We start from the raw sequence: 20058 nt of genomic DNA, 5'->3' as shown, positions 1-20058 counted from the left end.
TCCTATGTTCTTTCTCAAGGTCAACTCTATCTCTGTACCAAATTTGATTTAAATCTGTTCAGTGGTTTAGACGTGAAAGCGTAACAAACAGACAGACAGACAGAGTTACTTTCGCATTTATAATTTTAGTAGGGATTACAAAAAAAGTCCTTTGTTTCAAACACCTCAGTATTCCTGTATAAGACAGTATCCACCCTCATGTGTACAACTAGTTGTGCCCCGCGGCGTTTCCCGGCGGCACTTAACGTCGCTTTTGTTTCACAACAACAGGCGGTCCCGAGTTCTATTCCCGGGCATCAATTAGTGTAGTCTGGAGGTCGCGCCGAGGCCGACCGCGATCTATTATTGTGATACTGGTTTATTAATTATTAGATTTCGTTTCTAGACATTAATTTTGTTATTTAGAACAAATAATAGCTGTATAAAGGTGAATGTTTTTTATTTCTAAGAATGCTCTTACAATAGGTGATATATAAATGACTAGCTGTTGCCCGCGACTCCGTCTGCGTGGACTTCAGTTTACAGCGTTCTTTGGTCCCCTTTTCCATCGAAATACATCCCCTTAGTGATTTTATAGCTTTTAAATACCTTTTCAATTTTCCTTATTAAAATATTTAAAAAAATCGGGTTAAAATGTAGCCTATGTTCTTTTCCATGTCAATGGCTATATGCATGCCAAATTTCATCCGTTCAGCCGTATTTGCGTGATGATGATCGGGGATCGAACCCGGTATCTCAGAGCTAGCGACACCTTGAAACCGATGCGTACGCCACTCGACCACGGAGGTCGTCTAGTATTAAAAATTTTGAGTAAACTCTCACTGAGAGACCTGCAGTGGTATGTTACTGAAAGTCGTCACGTGACGTCATTCCACCCATTTTTAAAAGCGCCATCTGTTGAATAGTCAAACGCAATCCTCTGCGGCCGCTGCATTGCAAATCAGACTTGTTCCCTTTGACAAACTACCGCTTAACATGGAACAGAGGTGAAGAGGGAACTGCCTCTAGAATAGCAACGCATTAGAATAGGAAATGAATCTGATTTTGAAATTTAGGGGAATGATGATTTGTTCGAAAAGTTACGTGAGTTTGGCTTGTCGGTTTAAGACTTTGGAGGGTTTTGTTAGTGTTAGATGTTGAGACCTAGGTATAACTATTATAATGCTTATAGTTAAGGATTTATTTTGATATGTTGTATTTTCTTTTTTCATTATTCTCATCATTATTTTTAAATATAAAAGGGAAAAAGCGAGACTGGCCCGCCTTATTGTGTATGTATGATCAGAAAATAAAATGTTTTTGTAACTTAATTTAATGAGTTCCATTTTGTAAACCATATACATGTTTCTTGCTAAAACCGAAAAACTAATCATCATTTAAAAAGATTTTTAAAATATGACAGACAATAAAATGCGAAGAGAATCAGAGAGGTATTCAAATTAAGGTTGATCATCACCTCCTAATAGTGACACAAATACATCCCAACTTTCACTTCCATCTTTTTCTCTATAACTCCATGACAGCTCTTAAAGTAAAACAATTGCATTCGTGTAAGCGGGACAGCGCACTACAAAACCGTAGAGCATTGTCTCTCTCACACACAACTTCAAGTTGTTGGTTTCAGCAAGATATTATGTGCATGTATTTACGAAGTCGTCTAGTTACTTCGCTTGGAGAACTTCTTAACAAATAATGTGTTTTGCATTGAGACAATGGAAATGAAGTTGTTGTGTGAGTTGTGTGGAGTAGTGACAGTCTCGTGGTTTGGGAGTTTGATTCCAGTTCTTGTATTTTTCCCACGTTTTTATACACTCACTTTTCTTGTTTGTTTGTCGTTCCGGTTGGATTTTTGCAACTCAATTTTGAGGCACTTCCTGATAAGCTTGCAGGCTGGCATTTTTAGGGTAGCTTCAAACCCGATGACAATGCATAAACATTTAAAAACGTGGGTATTTAGATTTTTATAATCTATTATTTTGCATGTTGAAGTGTTTTAAGAACATTAACGTTATGCATTTTAGAGTTATAAATGCGATAAGAATTAACTGATTGCTTATTTTGATAAGCGATTTCTCTTAAACCCTTAAATAGAGTTTCATAAAAACGATTTTCTTCTTGATTCAATTCGTTTCAACTGCTTGGATTTAACAGTTCATGAGATATAGTCTGTTGAAAGACGGACACGTGGAAGCTTATTAATAGAGTTTCATTTTCTATTTTTCCTCAAAAAAATACTACATAATTTTGAATAAATCCACCGTTCCTAAAAAATATCACTCCCATCATTTTCCTACATCGCGCCAAAAGAATAATGACTTCAAAAGAACGCAGGTGAAACCGCGAAACTAACTAGTTATAACATAAAATGTTTCCTCCTATCGCTAACTCCTGTTCATAAGTCATAGCTTAGTGAGGTCCGCGGAGAGAGGCTGCGAAGATTAGAGGCTTTACCAGACATGCCAGATATATGACACCTCATAAATATTAGAGCAGGGACTTAGTCAAACTGGTTGACTCAAAGTAGGAGGTTTGGTGGTGTGAGACAAACTCATAGTTTGATAAGTCGTTAACAAGGGGATGAGACAAAAAACGGTTCGAGTAAACCTATTTGTGTGTAATGAATAAAACTAATAAAAGTATTTTCGTTTGACTAAAAAAATGTTTTGTTTTATTCCAAAACATAATGAAAATGCTAGCCAAGTTTTACAGGGATTACATTTAAGCAAGGTTTTGTAGTTTCATATCTACATTTAAAAAAATCTGAAGCGACTAAAAACAAATGTAAAACTACAATAAAGATTACCAAATCAAATATGCGACTTACTAAAACATATCAGTCGTTTATTTATTCAATATTTTTCAGTTTTATCATAAACACAAAGATTTTTTACTATCACGTGGACGAAGTCGCGGGCAAAAGCTAGTATATTTATATTCCTTTTACAACCAATGGTCCGTCACATTGACATCCATGAATGAAAGTGAATGGAGTGAACGGAGAACGAGTGAATGACTGAATGAGACGCCCTCGTTACACAATGTCACACTATGTTGGACACAGAGCCTGTACCTGCTACAGGTATGTACGTAGACTAGCTGTTGCCCGCGACTTCGTCCGCGTGGTTTGAAGATATAAGTAAGGAATTGAACGGAAGCCCTCGAAGATGAATAATTTTCCCTGTTTTTTCCACATTTTCCATTGTATCTCCGCTCCTATTGGTCGCAGCGTGATGGTATATAGCCTTATACCTTCCTCGATTAATGGTCTATTCAACACAAAAATAATTTTTCAGTTGGTAGTTCTTGAGATTAGCGCATTCAAACAAACAAACAAACTCTTCAGCTTTATATATTAGTATCAAGTATAGATATGTAGTTGATAAAGCAGGACAGCGCATAGCACTGCGTATAGCGCCATCTCTTTCGCACAGTGCTATCTTACTCTAACAGATGCTGGTAGGTGTCTAGTATCTTTTATTTGACACCATGCTATTGTAAAAGGTAAACATTTTATCTTTTTGTAAGAGTTTTGCTTTTTCTTTTGATGTCTCGCCTGAACTGTCATTTTGTTAGGATATTTTCCTGTTTCTATAATTATGAGGTGTCTGGTAAAGAGGTATTTTGTAAGTTAATGAGTTTTTTTTGAAGATTGGTACTTGACTGTCGGGCAAAGGTTTCTTAAACATCGGAACGAGATTTTATCTAAAATTATTTAAATAGATTTTGCGAATAAATAAGTTTTTATGGCAGACTAACGTGCCCACTGCTGGGCAAACTTTCCTTTTATGGCAAGAGAACAAAATTGTATGTTGTGTTGCATATCTTTTCACATTGGATTAGATATATTGGGTAATCTGTAGTGGTCTGGTATATTACAAAAAAAAGGAATCTGTATGAGAAAAGCTAAAAACTCTCAGAAGTTGAGTTTAAATTTTCAAGCATCTCATTAAAAGGCCCGTTTTCCTCTCAATTTCGCTTCTCAATTATAATTTGAATTTAACTTCAATAACAATTAACTTTGTAAAAGAAATACATTCATATTAGAAATAACTTCAACGTTTATACTTATTATGAACCTACAACTATGTGCATACAATTTCAGTATTTGAGCCACTGAGCCACTACGAAATCTAAATATCGTTCGAGAAAACTCTCAATTTTCTTGTAGATACATTTTTACATTCTAACAATGCAGACTATTTTAATAGATTTAAAAAAACGAAAAACCCCCCTTAAAAATGTCCATTCAAATTTAATCAAAATAGGTCCAGCCGTATTTACAGTTGCAAATTGCAGTATCGGGTCAATCGGGTTTGAAGCTACTCTGAATATTTCATCCTCCTAGCTTATCGGGAAGTGCCTCAAAATTGAATTACAAAAATCCAACCGGAACGACAAACAAACAAGAAAAGTGAGTGTATAAAAACGTGGGAAGAAAATTATATGTGCGTGTGTGTGTGAGCCTTCACCTATTTGTATACGAGTGTGCGTGTGTGACGTCATCGCGGTTTCTAACTTCTCAGAGAGTTATTGATATAAAGTATAAATAAGTTGGAGTTGTTAACGTGTGGGGAGCCGTGTTTACTTAATAAGTACTTTTAATAAGGCTGAAAGTTGACTGAAGGGCGAGTAAAAGTTGCTTTTAAAACAATCAATACTTATAAATAAATTGACATTGATATATTATTTTTTTATTGACAGACGATGAAATATATTTTTATTTTAAGTTTTTAGGATTCCGTAACCAAAGAGTAAAAACGGAACCTTATTTGTAAGGCATGTCCATAAGTCTGTCACCAAGCTGTATAGCTCATGAATTGTTATAACGTCTACATATTTTTAATAACTGTTTGGTCACAATTCAATGTCAAGAGTATCCAATGGGAGTGAATAAAGACCTATTAATCATTACTTAAAATATACAAAATTCATACTAGTATTATATTAAACTTGAACCACTGCGCGTTGTAAACTGTGGTCCACGCGGACGGAGTCGCGGGCAACAGCTAATCCTTTCTTCTCTACCAACCTACTATCTTTACTAATATTATAAATGCGGAAGTAACTCTGTCTGTCTGTCTGTCTGTTACGCTTTCACGTCTAAACCACTGAACAAATTTTAATGAAATTTGGTACAGAGATAGAGTTGAGCTTGAGAAAGAACATAGGATAGTTTTTATCCCAAACTTTTGAAGAGTTCTCTTGGAAACGCGATATAACCGACCTCGACGCGGGTGAAGCCGCGGGCGAAAAGCTAGTTTTCTTTAAAGCTACGTTCTTCTAAGGTCCATAGTACCAGCGTGCACTTTGCCGAGCGAGTAACACATTTATCTCTCAGGGGTCCATCTCCGCGCAGCTTCCGAGACGCTGAGAGCGCTGATGTGTTGGGAGACTGTGTGTGAGGGTGGAAGGCCTGGTACAAGTCGAAAATGATTCAAACGGGAACATAAAATTATGATAAAACTATAATTCGTATTACTACTGGTTATAAACTATCTGTGTACCAAGTGTACCAACTTTTGTCTAAATCCCTGTCGGTTGTTTATGAGTGAAAGAGAAAGAAAGATACATTTTCATAAATTTGTCTGCACGGATGGCCGAGTTGGTGAGGAAGCCATGAAAAACCAGCTGTTTTACGCGGTGATCGAACCTGTGATATGGCACGCACAGTGAGTTTTCGTGGTGATCTATACCACTCGGCTATCAGTGCATAGATTTTAATAAAGCAATTAATTATATCAAATAATCCTTAGAAAAGATCTTTCCTTTTTGGATCGTCTTTTTAAAATTATCTTTCTAAATACTTGATTGTTCATAAGTTTATCATATGACATCTAAGCTACAAAATTAGGTCTAAAATCAAAACATTTTTGGCAAAAACTACATTGTTAAGAAAACGATCATCCTAACCTCAAATATTCCCAAACAAAGCAAATCACACGGCTCTACCAAACCGGTCACTCATTCACATCGCCTCACGCGTCCATTATAACAAGACCTGTGTACACCACAAAGGGTGTCACACTGTCGTGAAGTGAGCGACGAGTGACGTCACGCGCTCACTCGCTACAACTTCACGTCTTTGTCTCTCTGTGTATGTAAGTGTGGACTAGGTAGGTATAGAATAGTGAAGACAGACACTTAGAGGCTTATATTGTGATTTTGTAGTGTATGGAAATATACAACCTTCTTGGAAAAAGTATTATGTTGGTGTAGGCAATCATATGGGTGGGAGTTATAGGGGAACTTAAGAAAAAAATAGTATAAAATATTAAAAATCGCTGATAATTTATTTAATTCTTCGCCCTAGTCTTTTCCCAACTATGTTGGGGTCGGCTCCCAGTCTAACCGGATTCAGCTGAGTACCAGTGTTTTACAAGGAGCGACTGCCTATCCCTGGGCAATACGACACCTCTTGGTTAGACTGGATGTCAGACTTTTCTAGCTTCTGACTACCTGTAACGACTGTCAAAGATGTAGGAATAACAGCCGGGACCCACAATTTAACGTGCATTCCGAAACACGGAGGAACTCGCTATGACAAAGATGGTCACCCATCTACGGACCAACCGCAGATGGGTGACCATCTTTGACATAGCGAGTTGTTACTTCAGATCTAATGACCATGATAAATATATTATGTTGATGCTTGTCTAACGTTGTCTGTCTGTTTGCCTTGCAGATGAGGAGTGCGAGGAGTCCGTGTACAGCGCGGGCACTGCGCGCCACCGGCCCGAGCCGCCCGGCGCGCTCGCGCAGGCCACGCGCTTCTCCGCGCACGAGATCAAGCTCATGTACCGGGGCTTCAAGCAGGTACAGTGTGGCCACCCAGACACATGTGCATGTGACTTGGATGGTAGTGTGATGAGTTGTATAGTTCGTCTATGTTATGTATGGATTTAGATATAAGTATGTTTATCAGTTGTCTAGTACTCATAATACAAGTTATGCTTAGTTTGAGACTAGATGGCGTTGTGTGGAAGCCGTGAAATATTATTATTATTAATAGAATGAGACGCGTACCGCGCGGGCTGTTTTCATGATGCCCAGAATAGAGAATCGTGGAAGGATTTCGGGGAGGCCTTTGCCCAGTATTGGGATACAGTCGGCTAGTTAAAAAAATGTTTTGTAGAATTGCCTGCTACGAAAAGATTTCGTTTTTATGTGTGGGATGCGTTCAGAACTATAACCTCGGCAGAGGTAATACCGCTTCTTGCAATAAAACTTTTAGCAAGAACGAAGCTATTCAACATGTTGTGCTCTGTCACGCTTCCGTAGCTGCAGAAATATATCTTTTATAACTGGTTGAGGATATCTGATCTCTACAAGCTACAGGATACAGACAAAATATCATTCCGTATTATCAATGGGGGTTAAATCAAGCCCGAATACCTTAAAGTTTAAATTCAATTCACAGATAATCTACAAGTATTAGAACGCTCGCCTGGAAGCTGTGTTTGTGTTTTTTTACCCGTAACGTATGACTTAGTGCTGTGGAGTGTACGCCATTTTTACTCAACTAGAGTACTTGGGAAGCGGTAAAAAATGAGTGATATGGGGAACCTACTGTCTTTAAATATGTTTTGCTACGTATTGATTTTAATGTAATTAAAATATAAGATTATTAAAGATTGCATTATATAAATGGTTAAGTGATTGTAATTTTTATAGTTTAAAAGAATTTATGGATTACAAATGTTAATGTATAAATAGTTTAGTTTCCTAAAAAATTTGCGTGCTATGTTCATCTTAGCTAAACATGCTTGTACCTACTATATACCTATTTAACACCTTTGTATACCATGTTTAATGCAAATAAACGATTTATTATTATTATTATTAAAAAAAATGTTAATTAACATAGTTGTGTTGTTACAGGAGTGCCCCTCAGGCGTGGTGGATGAAGAAGCCTTCAAGAACATCTTCTGCCAGTTCTTCCCGCTCGGAGGTACGTAAACACCCACTTGACTTTAGATACACTTGATTTCAGCGTCTCGGTTACAGAACGTTTTGTCCCAGAAGCCATATCTTTTTTCCCGGATGGGGAATCATTAAATGACTCCTCTCGCTTTGGGTTGAGCATCAGTGAGTATAAGATTTCTACTGACTCTACGTCCCACTCGTAGTTCTAGTGCTTACGTATCCTGCATATTAGTCAGTACTCGTAAAAAAAATATTTACTTTAGAGATAAAATGATGATCATCTGATCAAAATGAGTACAATCGTTTTGAAGTTGCCTGTAATAGAGAAAGTTCCTTTCTAGGAAAGTATCTCTTCATAACCGTTTCATTATAGGATGTGGAACTCGGTCATATAATAATAATAATAGTATGGAGTTTCATCAAACTATCTCGATCGCAAAATTGGATATCTCAGTTTAAAAATAAGTGCTCCAGCCTTGCTATTAATATCTCACACAATGAAGTTTGTTAGCATACTAATCTATAGATGTTTGTACTCTGTCACGCAAAAACTTAAGCTTATTATGATGAAATTCGTCACAGAGATAGACTATAGCTTGAAATAACACATAGCACACTTTTTATTTGACTTACCAGACAATGATACCACGCGAACGAAATCGCGGGTAACAGCTAGTTAATCCTAATTTAAACAAACATTATATCCATACCAATTAATTCTACTTATAGGGTATAGTTTTTTACACTGGATTATTACGGATATAATATTAATATTAGCCCTGCACGTGCCGGTCAGGGTCGCACACAGGGACCGGACAACCCCACTTTAGAGTTAAGCCGTTTGACAGGGTAACCCGTACACGGGGTAACTCATATCGCAGTGTTACCTTTTGTTCGAGTTACATCCTCGAAACCCAGCGAAATGGTTAACACCTTCATTATGGTAACCACGTGAAGGGGTTAACCCCTTCAATAACTTAACCCTTTGAAGTGGTTACCTTCACGAAAGGCTTTTATTCGTGTTACCCTGAATTACCCACTAAACTTGAGCTGCATACTTGCACCCTAGCGGCCCCTCATTGCTTTACTAAGACTACAGCTGATTTTCTTCTATCGCCGACGCGTCGCGCCGCGACTCGCGCCTCTCGGACAAACTACCTACGCGCGAAACGTCATATAGGTAACTAGCTGTTGCCCGCGACTTCGTCCGCGTGGTTAGAAGATATAAGTTAGGAATTTTTGAACGAAAGCCCTCGAAGATTTATATTTTTCCCCGTATTTGCCACATTTTCCATTAAATCTTCGCTCCTATTAGTTGCAGCGTAATTTTATATACCTAGCTTAAAACCTTCCTCGATTATTGGTCTATTGAACACAAAATGAGATCAAATTTTTTAGATGAAATTATTTATAATAATTTAAAAAAAAATCGAATAAAAGTTTTTTTTCATTTTTTGCATTTTCTGAGAAGATTTGACGGGTGAATTTTCGATTGAAAATTAGAGTGTTTTTTTATATTAATTCAAAATAAGGTGAAAAAATAAATATTTTTAATCAAATAAATTACAGCGTATTTGGGACACAAAAAAGTAAGTTTTCACCAAATTTAAATAAAAATAAAAAACCACAATCTTGGTTTTTTAGATTTTTCCCATAAATTTTGAGGTTATGTGAAAAAAATGTAAACACAAAAGTTTTAGATCTTTTTCTTTTAGAACTTTGCCATTTGACTTTTTTCGATACGAATTTTAGTTTTGCCGGAAATCGATAAAAACCGTTTTTTACTCTTCAAACGTCACTCCCACCCCCTTCCCGACCTCAGATCACCCGTAAATTATTTTTCCTTTCATTTTTATAATATTCCCCTCCTTTTCTAATGGGTTTCATACTACTATTTTTTTTTTGGTTTTAAAAATTATCGACCCTGGTCTACAAGTATAGACACGAAAAATATATATCACAACGTTTGAAAAGTGCGACAAGCAAAATTAAACTGTAAGATCATATCCACAATGATTTTTATTCCATGTTTACAAGTCGCTCGGTAAATGCAACAATGGCGCCGCTGGGCGGTAAGATGTCACGTGCGCTCGTGGTTATACTATTTTCAAACTAATGTCTATGATAAAGAGTGCATATTGCATTGTCTTAGGTTGGAGTGGGTTACCCTGTTACAGTGTTACAGGGTAGTAAAGGGTAACCTGTTCGGAACAGGGTTACAGTAATCCGTTCGAAAGTGTAACATATGTCATAGGGTTTTTTCTTGAAGCGCTTAAAAAAACCCCTTCAAAAACCCTTTCAATGAGTATCCGGCCGGTCCCTGGTCGCACACACGTAGTTATAAATATAGTTACAACAATTACTTACTATCGGAATATCGCTATTATTGTAATAACATTATTATACTTTCATATAGAAATACTAGCTTCTACCCGCGGCTTCGCCCGCGTCGAGGTCGGTTATATCGCGTTTGTCAAATGTGCTGCTACTTCTATTGAATTAATTTTAATGATATTCGCTAATCTCGGAATTCCACACTTCTGTTCTTATATAACTGATCGATATTGCTATAACAATAATAACAATGTATCTGTTTGTGTGTTCAGACGCGACGCAGTACGCTCACTACGTGTTCAAGACCATCAAGCACAAGCAGAGCGGGAAGGTCAACTTCGAGGTGAGCCATACGTGTCTCATACATGCCCCATACATATCACATACATGTCCCATACATATCTCATACATGCCCCATACATATCACATACATGCCCCATACATATCACATACATGCCCCATACATGCCCCATACATATCCCATACATGCCCCATACTAATCACATACATACCCCATACATATCTCATACATGCCCCATACATATCACATAAATGCCCCATTCTTAACCCAAACATGCCCTATACATATCTCATACATGCCCCATACATGTTCCATACATTTTTCTTTCCTTTTTAGCAACTCTCGCTGTAAGTAATTTGATCCTTGTGTCTTGGGTTTCACAAAATCTAGTAATATGAAGCTGTGTAGTCCGTTACAATGATTAACATTTATTGAAAACTTATTTTTTATTTCATCACATTATTTAAAAATAAAGAATATAAAAAGCACCTAATTTTGTTAGTGGGGGCTAAAAACGTCACTTGCTACTAAAAAATGTACTGGTAAGTGACGTCACAGGAGATTTTAAATCACTGCATCTCCTTCATTTAATTTAAGAGATAAAAAAAACAACATTATTTTGTCAAATATCCTATTGAATCCTTTCTATGCCACTCGGCTATCTAGATATAGTTCAATTTCAAGAAACGTTAAAGATGTCTCAGCTTTGAGTGAGGGTTGAGAGACCCAAGATAGAGAGCTCAGCGATATCTTCACAGGCCCTCAAGGTTCACTATAGGGGCGGAGTAATGAGATCTGATTCAAATGTAATTAACTGTGGATGTTTGGGACAATAATGATTTAAAGAAACGTGGAAAATTGTCAATTGTCGAAGTGTGACTTTGCTAAGACGGTTGGGCTATGCAACCGCGCGTAATAGCTAGTTTTTCTCACGTTTTTATACACTCACTTTTCTTGTTTGTTTGTCGTTCCGGTTGGATTTTTGCAACTCGATTTTGAGGCACTTCCCGATAAGCTAGCAGGATGAAATTTTCATGGTAGCTTCAAACCCGATGACAATTTACAACTATAAAAATGGTTCGGCCGATTTTGGTAAAATTTTGATGGGATGACATTTCAAAACGTGGGTATTTAGATTTTTTAAATCTTTTATTTTTCCATAAATTCTTACAGAAGGGATGATTACAATTTACTCGTTACATCACTTCTATCTATTCTACTATCTATTAAACTTTATCTCTTTCAATTTTTTTTGTTCTGACTGATTTAATAGATTTTCATCATTTCCGCTGCGTTTCGGTTCTCGTAATCCACAGATTATATATCAAAACGAAAAAAAGTAGTGTACAGTGACTGTCTACCTATAAGATATCACATGAAACCTGTTTCATATTCTATTGTTAAGTAGCCAATTCTAAAAGTTCGGTGCAATATGGGCCGCTGCCTCCTTGCGATGGTCAACCATTATGTTTTCTATAGCACAACCTGTTTCAACCTTACATTGTGAAACAGACAGAGTCACAGGTATTGGCGAGTGTTCGCGATGTGAGTGACGTCATCAGACACGCGCCGCCCACAATACATTGTGCGAAAGCGGCTCAACTTATACTGGTCGATAGAGTGTACCGAGTGACTGTGAGGCGTATATTATCAATGATAATTGGAAATATTGTTAAATTAATGTTGTACACTGGCATTTGAATAGAAAAGTTTTAGGTTTTAAGATAAGTTTGTTATTAACGATTGTAAAAATGGAGAACATTCTCAACTGTCTTTCAGTTTTTTTTTTTTGGGGTTTTGTAACCAAGGGCCTAAAAACGGACCTTATTACTAAGACTTTGCTGTTTTGCCTATTAATACAGTCGACGGTCACCAAGCTATATTTCGCGGACCTTGGTGGCTAGACCGTTACAGTTGTCATATATTACGCTTTTCTGTTGCCAAAACTTTACGATACAAAGAAAAATCTAAGTTTATTAACATTTGTTACTATATTTATTGGTGACCAATTATTTCTTGCATTTATTTTTGCTTTATCTTTTCTGAGGAGGACTTAGTTTTAAGTATTCGCTAATAACGCGTTACGTAATGAATACAAGACACTTGGGAATCACATTTGAAAACTTGTGTGTAATTAATTCAAAATCACATCACACCTTACTTCTTTTTCTTTTTTTCTTTGGACGAATAAAACCCATTTTTCTGATGGGAAATCATAAAATGACTCCTTCAACTTAGGATTGAGAGGAAGACTCGACAGTGGCAGACTCCTACTGACTAAAATCTCCTTTGCCCGTCGTGTACCGGGGCCACGAAACCCCTTTCAGACAATCCCACCACCACAAAAATAAGACGATTTGAGAAAACCCTATTTTAGAAAAGTCGGTAAACGAAATAAGCTTGTATGTAACAAACCAGGGTAACTTGAGCCCTTACAAGTGCTATTGTGATCGATCAACAATAACGGAGGTCTAACAACACCAGTTCAACATAAACCTTACATTAAAACCAGTACAAACTGACCTCTCCCTTTGAAAATATAGTTAGCAGTCCTAAATACACTGGTTTCTATACATTTATAATGGGTACCATTGTAAGCTGAGCCGTGTATTGGTTGAAATCAGTTTAATTTTGAAGTAATTAGTTAAACTTTGGAGTTAGTTGTTAACTGTCCAAGTTTGGAAGTTAGTTTTAATTATTATTGTTAATTGTGTTGTAGGGGAGGTACTGTGGCGCAGTGGTTGCGAGGTTGGGGTTTTGTTTGCGATACAGCGAGTTCGAGAGGTTTGGTTAAGCGCATTTTACAAAGTGTACAAAGAAAGCGGTCAATAAATCAAACAAATCCAAAAAAAAAAATTGCCGGAAATTGGTCACCACCACCGTTATATTTATGACCTTAGCAATCGTTGCTTAACCTCAATGTTTATTTTTATATTTTTAAAAAAAAGATATGACTCCCGCAGGAAGGAATTGAATCCTTGTCTCTTGGGTTTGACAAACATTCACGTCACATGCACAAGACACCCAGACTCAGGACAAGCATTCGTGGATCACACAAATGCTTGTCCTACGCGGAGATCGAATAAAGACGAAGCCATCGGCGATGCCTAGTCTCATGAAATCTAAGTCTTAATACAAATAGTAATTTTGAACAAAAGCTAAAATCTAATTAATTAAATTAGTATGCGGAGTAGAGAGGGACGGTGCTATACAATATATGGCGTGTGTGACAGAGTGGATAGATGTTATTGGACTAACTGTTATTTAAGAGCAAAAGTTTAGTTTAAGATGGTTCTGATGGCTCAGTGGTTGGAGAGTCGGCAGTCTACTGAGAGAACTGGTTTTACTTAAATATTCCAAAAAATTAAAGTAATGTTTTTTGTTTAAGTTTTAAATGCTTGTTTTTACATAAAGATATTGTTCAAGGTCTTGCTTCATTTCGCGTGACACTTTATTTAGCAAAGCGTACAAAATCATAAGTCATTTATTCAAATTAGGCTAGTAAGTAGCACTTTCTGAAGGTCAGATTACATTGGACAGCACCTAGTCTCGCCCACTATCACCGCTTCCTAAGTGCTTTTGCTGTGAGAGAAGAAACAGAGCAACAAACTCCCTAAAACTTGTTTATTAATTATAATTTGCAGTTAATTTTCTTAAGTTGATAACGTAGCTTCCCCAGTTCAGTTAGAGACCAGTTTAGTCCTTTCGAAGATTGGATAACATTTGTGTATTAAAAAGATACCTTCTTTACCTGGAAAGTATAACTCTGCGCGGATGTTTAAGCCCCACTTCAAATTGAGTATCGTTTTACGGTAGAGCTTATTCACACAATTTTATGCTTGCTTCAATTTATTGCTAGATATATTCTACAAAAGATCTTTCATTTTATTGATTTAGACGTAAAATGTTAGGCATTTTACATGCGATGGTTATTTAAGTATAGCTCAAATTTGAGACGCCTTTAAATGTCGCTAATATACACGTTTTAATACATGTCCCTGCAGAGAAGCTCATGGCGACGGTAAAAATGGTTGCTGTGCTCGGCTTCCAGTCTACCCGGATTCAGCTAAGTACCAGTGTTTTACAAGGAGCGACTGCCTATCTGACCTCCTCAACCCAGTTACAGACAACACGATATCCCCTAGTTAGACTGGTTGTCGGGCTTTCAAAGATATATGAATAACAGCCGGGACTCACAATTACGTGACTTCCGAATCACGGAGGAACTCTTTATGACATGGATGATCACCCAACCAAGTACCGACTGCATCAAGCGTAGCTTAATCCGTGATCAAATAATCTGTGCTGTAGTAGCTTAGCCACAAGTTCCTTCGGAACAATAACGTATAGCTTCCTACTAATATTATAAACGCGAAAGTTTGTCTGTAATGATGTCTAAAGATATGGACCAAAAAAATTATGATTCGATCATTATAATTCTTATCTACCGCTCTCAGTTTCGTCTTAAGTCACGTCTGAAATCTTGTTTAAATCAACTGATTATAATCTTAATACAATTTGTTGTAACATCACCACCTACCAGCTCTTGAACTATTGCCGTCGTTTTTAGAGCGAGATATATAAACGCCGTGTATTGCACCATCTCCCTCTAACAGTGTCGGTGGTTGAGGAAAGTTTGCGGTGTTCGTTCACTAGATGGCGCTGTGTCGTATCAGCGATCAGCGCTCGTTAAATAAATCGCAGCGATTAGACGCGGAGCCTGACGCGCTCGCTTCACACCTTGTTAATAATACTTATCGTTCGCGACGAGTTTTATAGTCTACTAGCTTTTCGCCCGCGGCTTCGCCCGCGTCGAAGTCGGTTATATCGCGTTTCCAAGAGAACTCTTCAAAAGTCCGGGATGAAAACTATCCTATGTTCTTTCTCAAGGTCAACTCTATCTCTGTACCAAATTTCATTAAAATCAGTTCAGTCGTTTAGACGTGAAAGCGTAACAGACAGACAGACATACAGAGTTACTTTCACATTTATAATATTAGTAGGGATTTGTGAAATGAGGTTTACGATGTTATACTTGCTGAGGCACGCGATTTTACCCGAGTTCTTTTTGATGCTATAAACCGTAGCGGGATGAGTCTTTAAAGATTTGTAATATAATATTCCACAACTGTCACACGACGCCATCTAGTCTCAAACTAAGCAAAACTTGTACTATGAGTACTAGACAACTGATAAACATACTTATATATTTCTAAATACATACATAATATAGATAAATTACACCCAGACACAGAACAAATGATCGTACTCATCACACAAACATTTGTCCTGGGCGGGAATCGAACCCAGAACCTCCGGTATAGCAGTCAGGGGCACTAACCCCTAGACCAATATACCAGTCAAATATATTATAGTCTATTTAACACAAAAACAGATTTCGAACCACTTTTGGGCTTAATCGTTAGAGGACATCAAAACTAAGATCAGCATTTCTTGTTTTGAATGTATGCAACATAATGTTGAAACTTCTTGTAAATGCAGAGTAGATATTTTTGAACAAATTAATATTTTTAGCGTCTATCATAATAAATAATATTATAAATTATTGTCACCGAACTTAACGAGAAAACTTAGAACTTTTTTTTAACTTAATTTATGTTGACTTTAAACTGTACTATTTTTTTTAACATAAAATCATCTAAATATACAGCAAAATCAAAAATACAAAATACCATCCTTTTTAAAAATTGTATAGAAGTCAGATCTCAATACAAGATCTCGTCTAAAAAGCACTTCCTTAAAAGCAATCGCGCGTCGACTAGCCAGGTCGACTCGAAACGTCCAAGCATTTTATATTAGCGGTCTTAATATCCTGCGGAACCCTAACGGCGAGATGAAACGTTTGCGACGTCGAGCTCGTATGTCAGAGCCTGCAAGATGAGATATAACTATATTATGTGTAGGTAGGGTGTATGTGGACATATGTGATTTCTTATAATATGTTAACTTTTTGTCCGTATCTATCTGGAGAGCTGTAGAGATTATGTGTTTGTTTATTTACTTGAAGGCGCTAATCTCAGGAATAGGGATGATGACTGGGTATGAAAAGACAAAATCTCATTAGTCCCTCAGTTAGATAATTGAAAAGTATGAGACACGTATTTTTTCCTTTTTCAGGAAAACTAGAATTGACAATTATCCATTATTATATAAAAAAACTACAAGACCTACACTGCAAAAAAAAATTGTCCTCATCCTTATTAATGGTCCGATTTGAAAAAGTCTTTTAGTGTTAGATAGTTGATATATTGAGGAAGTTTATAAGATATAATAATATACACGCTCATATTTTCGTCAAAATACATCTTAACTTACAAAACTTTATCACCTTAATTCTCAAAACTCCAACTGACAACAAAATTCAGGAAAACCTATTCACTGCCCTGGGCCCCGATTCTTCTATTTACAATATCCGATTAATTAATAGAAATTGTATTAAATTGGCATTGACACATTTCGCGTACATTCATCGGCCATTATAAATAGCAGAATCTTGGCCATATTTCCCAATTTACTTTCTAACCTTACTGCACATATAATTTCATAAATTACCTCCTCTTTCAGGAGTTCCTGGACATTCTCTCCCGCGTGGCTCGCGGCTCGGTCCAGGAGAAGCTGTCCTGGGTGTTCACGCTGTACGACGTGGACGGCGACGGGCGCATCTCCCGCGCGGAGATGCTGGCGGTGGTGCAGGCCATCTACGAGCTGCTCGGCCGCGCCGCCGCCCCGCCCGTGCACAACACCGCCGCCAAGGACCACGTGGACAGGATCTTCCATGTGAGTTGGTAGTGGTGGAGGAGGCTCAGGATGGGATGGTATGGGGTGGGAATAATGATTGATTTAGAAGGAATTCAGAAGGGCTCTTACTTTTAAAACATTACTAGATTGAGTCTCACTCAATCCTATTCAATCGGAACAAAATAGTGAAGACGCCCCGACATAAAAAAAACCTTCTAGTAGATTACTTTTTCCAAATCCCTTTTTCTTCAAATCCCTGCATAAAAGTCAACTCAAATCCTAACGCTAAAAATCCGGTTCAAAAGCGTGAAAAACCATGATCCATATTTAAAAGTGAAATCTTCCATCCAATTCATTGTGGAGTCAAACAGTTCTGTATCAGAGTTGTTCTCAATCGCTTCGCTAATTGGAGTGCGCCGTCTAGTGCGACCCGGGCACGGTGAGACACGACTGCACATTGTCATCTCCATACTCATTCAGAACAACAAAGCTTTGATGTTAAATGTATGATAGTAGCGACATCTATGATCATAGGTGAGAGCTACGTAGAGTGGTACAAGCGACATCTGTTGGTGGTTTTAAAGGTTTATGTGTATTCGAGAGATGGCGTTGTTCAAGTGTAAAGCCAAGCGGTTCCTAAATGATCATTCTACTTTTGTTAGCTCAATTTAATTGAAGTGTATTTTAATAATTTTGAAATTATTGTCATATAGTTATTATGCATTAAATATTTAATTTTTATATGAGTATTTTAAGTAGGTCGTCGTGATGATTTGCTAAGCATAGCCACGCACAGACCAAACTTGATGAACTTTGGAGGGCGTTCAGGTTTCGTCAATAGTTTATTCCGAACCTCACCACATCCTCCTCTGCCTATGCGCAGTTCGATTCCTTGAGTACAAGCGTGTAAGTGATTCACGAATTCATGTCTCAACAAGCTATTGCTCTCATTTATTGTACTCCTATCCTCTACTGCTATATTTCAGCTGATGGACACAAACTGCGACGGCGTAGTGACGCCGGACGAGCTGGCGCGCTGGTGCAGCCGCGACCCCGCGCTGCTCAGCTCGCTGCACACCATGGACACCGTCTTGTGATCCACGCACACACGCAGCGCCGAGCACAGGTACGCACACACATACACACACTCACTCATATTCTCACAATAATACAGACACACCCTATAGACATACACTCAGTACTCACAATCTATACACTCACATACATAAATGTTCATGTATAACCTACTTGGGCCATGTCCGCAGGTCGGACTCGGCGCGTGCGTCCTGCTCTACAGCAGCAGATAACTGTTCTCCCTCTTCGACCACGCTACCTCTCGCTCACTCCTCCAGCTTCGTCCCGCCGCCGCAACAGATAGACAAGGATAGAACCAGCATCGAGAGCTACGCCCCGCAGATACACCAGCACAAGGAGAAGACTCGACCTGCCGAGAGTTACACGTCAGTGGAGACACACGATGAGAACAAAGATAGGAGTATTGGAGAGAGTGAGAGTGAGAGCGGGATAGATAGCGGCGCGGCGAGCTCGTCCACTAGCGGAGTGAAGAGTGCGGTCAGTAGCGGGATAGGGGGGGTGGAGGGGGGCGAGAGGAAGAAGCAGCCGCCGCCCGTGCCCGCCAGGGTCATCGCCTGTGTGAGTAGTGGGTTTCATGCAAATTAGGAACTCTTAACTACGAATCTTCACGTTTATGTGGGGATGAAAGGACTAGGTGTCATGGTAATAAACTGAGTGAGAGCGGGATAGTGTGAAAGAGAAGGGTAAATGGAGAATGGCGGAAGACGAACAACAACAAAAACGTATGAAGAATTAAAGAAATTGCTTTATAATTCATTTACGAAAATAAACACATCTACAAGACTAGCAAAACGTTTGATTTCGCACATTGATTAATTGTTTATTTAAACACTGGGAATCGAACCTACGATCTCCTATATCGCAGTCAGGGCCACTAACCACGATACCAACATGCTTTTCGACCTTGACGACCACCGTGGTCGAGTGGCGTACGCACCGGTTTCAAGGTGTCGCTAGCTCTGAGGTCCCGGGTTCGATCCCCGGTCGGGTCAATGTAAAAATTCACGTTTCTACATTGTTTGTGGTACCTTCGTTGTATCTGGATTCCATAACACAAGTGCTTTAGCAACTTACTTTGGTTTCAGAACAATGTATGTGATGTTGTCCGCATTTATTATTATTTATTATTTCCATCTCCAGATAACGGAGGAGACTGTCCAGCGCAAGCCCAAGCGACGTTCGCGACGCGCGTCGTCCCCCCAGCTGCCGCGGTGAACGAAAACACTCCCTACGTCTATCGAAATAAGGCTTATTATCCCTCGAAAATTGTGCTTATGAAAATACTTCTAACGTACCTTACGAAACTCTCTTAAGAAAGATTACGTCATTATCTAGATTTTAAATATGACTTGACTAAGGTAGGAGAAATATGATATGTCTTGCTGAATTTTATTAATTTCTTAGTACATTACTTATATTAATGAGTTTCCTTCAATACCTGATGCGATGATGACATTTCTAGAATCGCTTTAATGTAATAATTTATAGATTAAAAAAATCTAAAAACTCACGTTTTTAAATGTCCATTAAAATTTTATCAAAATCGGTCAAGCCGTCTTTATAGTTGTAAATTGCATTGTCATCGGATTTGAAGCTACCCTGATTTCAGCCTGCTAGCTTAGCGGGAAGTGATTCAAAATTGAGTT

General features: G+C 38.0%; 1 protein-coding gene across 1 annotated transcript in view; it reads left to right on the top strand.

Annotated features, from left to right (window-relative positions):
• The window catches only part of LOC113508835 (Kv channel-interacting protein 4-like), a 53280-nt gene extending 34279 nt beyond the window's left edge, over positions 1-19001 (top strand). The window contains exons 2-7 of the mRNA XM_026891979.1: positions 6683-6813; positions 7879-7948; positions 10530-10600; positions 17144-17356; positions 18304-18443; positions 18583-19001. Coding sequence (XP_026747780.1) covers positions 6683-6813; positions 7879-7948; positions 10530-10600; positions 17144-17356; positions 18304-18414 — 596 coding nt within the window. The 3' untranslated portion in view covers positions 18415-18443; positions 18583-19001. The remainder of the gene's footprint in view (positions 1-6682; positions 6814-7878; positions 7949-10529; positions 10601-17143; positions 17357-18303; positions 18444-18582) is intronic.
• Positions 19002-20058: the final 1057 nt, after the last annotated feature.

Source organism: Trichoplusia ni, chromosome 3, assembly GCF_003590095.1.
Source record: "Trichoplusia ni isolate ovarian cell line Hi5 chromosome 3, tn1, whole genome shotgun sequence".
NCBI classification, from domain to species: domain Eukaryota; kingdom Metazoa; phylum Arthropoda; class Insecta; order Lepidoptera; family Noctuidae; genus Trichoplusia; species Trichoplusia ni.
Note: the sequence above shows the minus strand (reverse complement) of the source record. Positions and strands in the feature narration are given on the sequence as shown.